The sequence below is a fragment of the Barbus barbus genome (genome assembly GCF_936440315.1).
Source record: "Barbus barbus genome assembly, chromosome: 38".
In the NCBI taxonomy this organism is placed as follows: domain Eukaryota; kingdom Metazoa; phylum Chordata; class Actinopteri; order Cypriniformes; family Cyprinidae; genus Barbus; species Barbus barbus.
This window is the reverse complement of record NC_136716.1, coordinates 13,442,934-13,450,453: the sequence shown is the minus strand read 5'-3', so window position 1 is coordinate 13,450,453 and position 7,520 is coordinate 13,442,934. Positions and strand designations below refer to the sequence as shown.

Genomic DNA, 7,520 nt, shown 5'->3' with positions numbered 1-7,520 from the left:
GTTTTTTTATGTTGTGTTATGTATGAAAAATAAAAAAATGTTGATAACAAAAAAAAAAAGAAATTAATAAAAAGTAATTTATGAACAGAGCTGGGTAGATTGCTTAAAATAAATTATATCTGCTTCCAAATTACATGACTAAATTATAGTTAGCAACGTAATCCATTACATTACATTACACATTATAGGTAATGCAATCAGACTAACTTTTGATTATTTTTAGATTACTTGTGACCTGACTTGACATTGATTTAATTAGGATAATATACCATATTGATATAAAAATGCAAAGAAAAAGAAAATATATTACTTTCATTGTTATGAAGTGCATTAAACATTACGTCAAGGTTTTCCAAATGGTTCATGAAGGAACTGCAAAGGGGTTTGTCAGTAAAAAAGCTAATAATGAATTAAATCAAAGAAATGTAAAATAAAAATAGATTGATTTAAAATATCAGTCAAAATAGAAATGAAATATATTATTTGTTTACCAGCATGTAATTTGACTGCGAGAACATGCAAATGTGTTAAAATCTCAGAGGGACTTCAAGGAAATATATCAGGTGGAAGAGGTCCAGATGACAAAAATGTTTGGGGTCCCTGCATAACATAAATGAGAAATAATGTAAATTTGTGCATTTTAATGTGTTTGAAAGACAAATGCCTTCCAAAGACATAGTAATGCATAGTTAACCCACTAAGTGATAATTCAAATAAAAATGAATGGGTTCATCACTAGTTTAATGCAAAATGAAATGAAAATCCTGCCACCATTTCATCAACATGATCCATACCAACTTGTCTTTATTTCTCCTGAGGAACACAAAATGAGAAGTCAGGAAGAATGTTAGGGACTGACAGCCTTTGTCATCTTTCACTCTTATTGCATTATTCCCATACTATGAAATATGAACTTTTCAATCCCTAACTTGTCATTTTATGCAATTTTAATAACGGAATACAAAGTATCCAGTGTTGTTACAGTTTAACTTATTACAGAATCAGACATTTGAGACTGCAGTATGGGTATTTTTCGTTTAAATAAACTATCATAACCATAAATCTCAGTATTTTTGCATAATCGTCTAATCTCCCTCACTGGCACTTTCTGTGACGTTAAGGGGGCGTGCGCCTTTTCAGCAAACTATCAACGCATTGGGCGACATCCTCCACGTGTCTCGCATCATCCAACCAGCGGCTATCCCGATGAACACATTTCCATCTTAAGGTGAGTTCTGAAAAATTATGAAGTCTTGCTATTTTGTCTCCATCTGTTTGCTCAGGACCAAAGTGCTTCAAAGCAAACATGATGAAATAAACAGACGTGTCAAGTTTAGAAAAACGGCAAGGCTACATTGCATAAGGGCTCCAGAACTGAAGGTATCCCGATAACGTTTACGAAACAAATTACAACCAGAGGGAAATAGCGCTATATTATTATTAAGTAGAGTTACGTGCTGTGAAGTTTCTGCGTGACTCTTGCGCAATATTGTACAGTAAGTGACCCGTGCTTCGTTCCCTTATCATTTTAAATAACAACAACGGAACACTTTCAGAAGTTGTGTTGATTTTCCACACTCTGCATATTGTTGCTTATCTTTACATACTGTTCTGTGACTTTTACAGTGTATGCGTCTGAATGTCAGTGAACGTAATAATAACTCATATGTGCATATACACGTGTTTGTTGTGTCTGACAGTAAGTGCGCAATAGTTCTGAGTGTCCCTCCTCTGCGCGAGGATGAACGTGGGCACGGCGCACAGTGAGGTCAATCCACACACGCGAGTGATGAACAGCAGGGGTATATGGCTCTCCTATGTGCTTGGCATCGGCCTCCTACACATAATACTGCTCAGCATACCGTTCGTCAGCGTTCCTGTGGTCTGGACCCTCACCAACCTCATACACAACTTGGTAAGAGCTGCTAAATGATATCAGGCTAAAAAGTTTAACTTAATATTAACATGGTTCACCGTATTATGTTTTTTAGGTTAGTGGTTGTTGTTTTTTTCTCAAACAACACGGTACCAAATTGTGTATAATTAAAAAGGTACCAAATTATTCTTAAATCAAGCTCTGAAATGTATTTTAAAAGACTGAACTTCATTGGCCCAAAATATGCTAAATTATTAACATTGACTGAATTGGAAAATGTCCATGGTTTAATGCAGTAATTCATTATACAGAACAAATTGTTCTCAAACTGTGCTTATTTTTATATAGTTTGTATGTACGATTATAGCTAAATGTTTTTAAATACTATTTTATAATATAATTTAATACAGTCTGTGTTTTACTTTTTAAATACGTTTTGTAGCTTGTTTATAGTTGAATTTCTGCATTTTTTTGCTGTGTACATCCAACAAAAGAATATTTGAGGCATTTGTCCTCCTGTTTACAAGTTGGTTATTGCTATATATTTTGCTATTGTAAAAGCCTGTTCACTCTGTTCATGATAACTATAAAGTTTTAATAAACTTTTTAATTCTGTGAGAATAGAAGTCCAAAGCTATAATGATAGGAACGGTATATTTGGAATCACGTCCATTTCATTGAATGTGGTGATGGCGCAGTGGATAAGACACATGCCTTTGGTGTGAGAGACCCGGGTTCGAATCCACTGTGAGACACCAATGTGTCCCTGAGCAAGACACTTAACCCCCTAGTTGCTCCAGAGGCATGCGACCTCTGACATATATAGCAATTGTAAGTCGCTTTGGATAAAAGCGTCAGCTAAATTAATAAATGTAAATGAATGATAAAAACATCGACAGCTAGTCAGAATCCACTTGACTTTTAAGAGCTTGTGCATTCGAAGTGGCAGGCAACATAACTAAATAATAAATATAACATTATCATGCATTGATGTGAACGCTAAAATGGACAGGTGTGAACAGGCCTTAACTACAGTATGAACAGTAGCATTATAACCTGTAACAGATCTGCAACTCATTTTGGCTCACAGTCTGCCAATAGAACGCCATTTCATTAGTTTCTTAGTGTAAATGTAGCACAGATGCTTTCTTAAGAGCTTAATAATAATTTGTTTTGTGACAGTCCCCAGCTGCAGAAACTCTGAAGCGGCAATATTTTTTCTTGCTGAATTTTGGCCCGTTCAGTTGCTGACTCTAGGTTCTTTAATTTCAGCCAGTGTTGGACTAACAGAGCCATCCTGTATCGCCTTTCTTAGCCATCCTGCTCCCAAAACGGATCAGCTCTTGCTGTTGTCCTAAGAGTTTCACAACATCTGCTGATAGAGCTTTGTAGAATTGTACCAAAGGTCATGATGTTCTGTGACTGTCTTTCTGCCATAGTGCATGTATATCTTCCTACACACGGTAAAAGGAACGCCGTTTGAGACTCCAGACCAAGGCAAGGCCCGGCTTCTAACCCACTGGGAACAGATGGACTACGGGGTCCAGTTCACCGCCTCTCGAAAGTTTCTCACCATCACCCCTATTATACTGTAAGAGTGTTCGCCTTTGCTCTGTGCTGTTAGAAGCTTCGTTCTGCATGTCACGCTAATTTGTCCCTTTTGGTTGTGTTCTGCACACGCACTGAGAAGGCTTTCACAGCTTGCTCTGCATGACCATGATCAAGAGGCAGTGATGCTTACTTCCTGTGGTGTCTGCTGGCAAGGAGAGCCGGATTTAGAAACAGTTAGTCAGTCAGTCAGGTCATTTGCTCTACTCTTTTCTTCTCTCTCGTGTCTTCTCCTCTCATATTGTGAGGTTGTATCTGTTGGTTACAGTGAGGAATAAGGAGGTTTGTCTTGATTTCACCGCTGTTCTTAATGTTAACATAAAACAGGACCTCAAAAACCTTTTATTTTAAAATGTGCTTGCATTTAAAAATAAAAGTGAAATTGTAATGCTGTGTAAAAACCCATTTAATGTATTTCAGAGAGACACAAGATAAGAAAAAAAAAGTGAGTGGGACTTCCCTGCTGACAATACCAGAACCAGACTGGTTGGCTGTTCTTAACTTGTATAAATTGTTCTTAGTCTAGCTGGATTGCTAGTCTATCCAAACTGGTGTTTAGCAGCAGAAAAGTACTTCATGCCCCTCTAAAACAGCCAACAGTCCAGCCTGACCAGTCTGAGAGGGCAGCAGAGATCAGCAAATCAGGTTTAAGATGTTGTTTTCAGCTGGGTTGATGAGAAGTGTATGGTGAAAAGTGGGCATTACATAGTAGCAGTGTTATTTTAGTATTATTTACTATTATTGAGTTAACTGATATTTAAAACTAGCTTTAAAGAGTTAGCCCAAAAATGAAAATCAGCCTGTTATTTACTCACCCTCAGACGAATCCAATCGGAGTTATATTAAAAATTGTCCTTGATGAAACAAATCGCCAGTCATGAATTGGAATTACAAACCGAGGATTTGCAAAGAAAAATGTCGGAGGATTTCGATATAAGCCAAGAGGAGAGACAGGTTTTCCTTTGCTAAAGTAAGGAAACTTTGCTTCTTTTGCTCCAGTAAACAAACTCGTGAGACTAGCATATCTCAGAGGCGTGCGCGCAACGCATACGTCCTACGTCATCCGCTGGAACGGCTTGCACATATGACAGTCAGCGGAAGGGAGAGAAAAGTGTTTATTACGTTTGAAATATGGATATTTTTCTTACAAAAACACATGGATTCGCTATAAGGAGGCCTTTAGTCATGCCCTGGAGCCGTGTGAGGCACATTTTATTGTGAATGCATGCACTTTATTTTATGTGTTTTGACTGTTAAAGAGAAACACCCGCCCCTCTGCAATGAGTGAGCTTGGAATAGCCAGGACAATTTTTAATATAACTCCAATTGGATTAATCTGAAAGAAGAAAGTTATATACACCTAGGATGGCTTGAGGGTGAGTAAAACACAGGCTATTTTTCATTTTTGGGTGAACTAAATCTTTAATTTTTTTTAGTTTTTATTTTAATTTTAGTTGTAGCTACTTTTGCCATATTATCTATTCTTTTTCTATTTAGCTTTAATATATTATTTTGAAGTAAACTCTCTTAACTTCAAATTCAATTTCAGTTAGTTGCCAAAGGCAAGTTTGTTATTCCATCTAATATTTGTATTTTATTTTATTCCAGCATTATGTCAATTAAAACAGTTACATAATAACAACAATGCATAGTATAATGTAGATTTGCTACAAGAGTGTCTAAATAACTATTTGACTATTGGTTAAGTTTGCAGTAACAAGTTGCTGGATGTACATTATCCTGCTTATTACACGGTTTCTTGTAGCTGTGTAATACAGTTTTTTCTTTAGAATAGCTTGCTCCATACTAGAAATGTTCATTTAGAAAGTAACTATATCTCTTTTTATATTGATCTGATTTTGTATTGATTATAATATTTTTTTATATATAGTGTATGTATGAAAAGCATTCTGTTGCAGCATGAAGAAACCACATCCTGTGTTTCCATTAGATGCAGTCTTGTGCTGTGCTTGCTTGAGCAACTTCTGTAGCCTCTGCATCTGTGCATCTCATGTTGCTATCTGACATCTGACTTTATCCTGTCCTTGTCCTTCCCCTCTACAGGTATTTCCTGACCAGTTTCTATACAAAGTATGACAGAGTCCACTTCATCATCAACACCATTTCCCTGCTCACTGTGCTTATCCCCAAACTGCCTCAGTTTCACGGGGTCCGTCTCTTTGGAATTAATAAGTACTGACGAGGCATTGATCTTCAACACAAGAGGATGTGTGGCCACTTACTCTGTGGGAATAAAAAAGGGAGAAATTTAGAGCTTCATTGGATGCTCTGCCGCTTTGCGGTCAAAGTGGCCAAACAATCTGCTATGGTATCACTTTTATTGATGTTTTTTGTATTCAGTAGATACAAACACATTTGTAGAACCACCAGCAGAATGCAGCAAAAGAGGGTCACTGGATATGTTAGGACCACCGTTATACTCTATTGAAACAACGTTGGTTAACAGCGTTATATACGCCATTGGGAACCATGTGTTAGATTTCAGTCACTTTGGCAGAAATGCTGCATTGATGCAATGAATCAGATGGGTCAAAATAGGCTGATTCATAACTGTTTTGGGGGCCTGAGTCAGCACTTCCCAATGTTCAGCACAAGGCGTTTAGAAAGAGAAAAAAGGTACTGTTTCTCTGAAGAAGGTTTACAAGGCTATTTTTAGCACAGGTGCAAAAGACTGGCTTCAATCCCATAGTTTAAAAACAAAACTAGTTTTTATATATGCACAACCTGTTGAAATATTTTATGTCATAGTGTTTTTTTTTCCCAGAGCCCTAACAGTCTCAAACCTCTCGCTATTTGATAACATGCACTTAATATTGAGTAACAAAAAAGCTAGTTGGTTGCATCTAACATCCTAGATGAGTGGCTTCTGATGGGGAGAACAGGTGCAAGGGAATATTGGATTAGATCATTTCCCCCCCAAGAGAGAAACTGCAGTCTAACTGTGCATATGACCTTTGGACTGTAGTCTGTCTCATTGGACTCTTGTGTACAACTCTTGCTCTTCATGTCCAGGTCTGAGTGAGGATAGATTAAATGTTAATGCAGTTTGCTAAGGTACAGAATATTTCTGTAAAGCATCATCAAAATGTGAATAAGATGTGTAAGTGTTTATCTTTATTGTTTTATGTGTCTCACAAAGGCAGTAACTGAAACAGATTTTTTCAATTGGCAATTTAAAGCAATCCTGTCTGTCACAGTACAGATCTACAGATTTTAGTTTTGACCAAATAATGTATGTAGTTACTGCATTTTGCCGGTGAACAGCAGTATGGACTGATGACAGGCCCTTTGAGATGCATTTTGCATAACAGTGCTATAATGAGCATAATTTCTAATAATTAGTAAATGTGTTAATGTTTGTACCAAAAAGTCATATTGGAATGATGTATGGTCTGTGACTAACCCTGAAGACATATTCCTACTACTTGCCAAGCAAGAAAGGTTGCTTTGAAAATGACATTGCTTGCCTTTATTGTTTAATACAGCATTTCATTGTCATATTTAGTAGCAGTTTGTTATATCTGTGTCTCAGTCGTGCTCAGTGTGGAGTTTGTTTTATTGCTGCCCTCTCTTCAATGGTATGCATTACAGTCAGAACAACTGGGAAACCAGTAATCCTGCAGATGTGGAGCAATGTCTTATCTAGCAGATCATTTGACCTTGGTCTATATTTGTCCCTTATCTTAGTTAACTTTGTCATATTCTGTGTTTTTCAACATTTTGTGACATATGTTTGTTTATTGTCGACATGATCAGTATTTGCAATAATACTTATGGAAAATGTATTTTGCAAATAGCTTTATTACAGTCGATGATTACTTCATAATTGATTTGTTGACAGGGTACCTCTCGCAATTGTGTTTAATGCAATTGCAGATCAACATTGTGACAGGGCTGATATTATGTCAAAATCATTTTTTACTGTTGAGCTCATTTGTTCATCAGCTTGGCTTCAGGTCTCATCATTTGCAGATGCTTTGTCTCCTATTCGACTGGCTTCATCATTTGTAGCTAA

The 7,520-nt window shown here is 36.8% G+C and overlaps 1 protein-coding gene across 2 annotated transcripts; it reads left to right on the top strand.

The window, feature by feature from the left end:
* Positions 1-1,205: 1,205 nt before the first annotated feature.
* Positions 1,206-7,007, top strand: LOC306858008 (ORM1-like protein 3). 2 transcript variants are annotated; one of them, XM_079398344.1, is made up of 4 exons: positions 1,206-1,228; positions 1,701-1,915; positions 3,316-3,467; positions 5,549-7,007. In XM_079398344.1, exons 2-4 carry the CDS (start codon positions 1,742-1,744, stop codon positions 5,682-5,684), a joined length of 462 nt encoding a protein of 153 aa, XP_079254470.1. In that variant the 5' UTR covers positions 1,206-1,228; positions 1,701-1,741; the 3' UTR covers positions 5,685-7,007. The 2 variants fall into 2 exon arrangements, with proteins under 2 accessions (XP_079254470.1, XP_079254471.1); XM_079398345.1 differs by lacking the exon at positions 1,206-1,228 and adding an exon at positions 1,364-1,496 and having other exon boundaries at positions 5,549-7,004.
* The last annotated feature ends 513 nt before the right edge of the window (positions 7,008-7,520 follow it).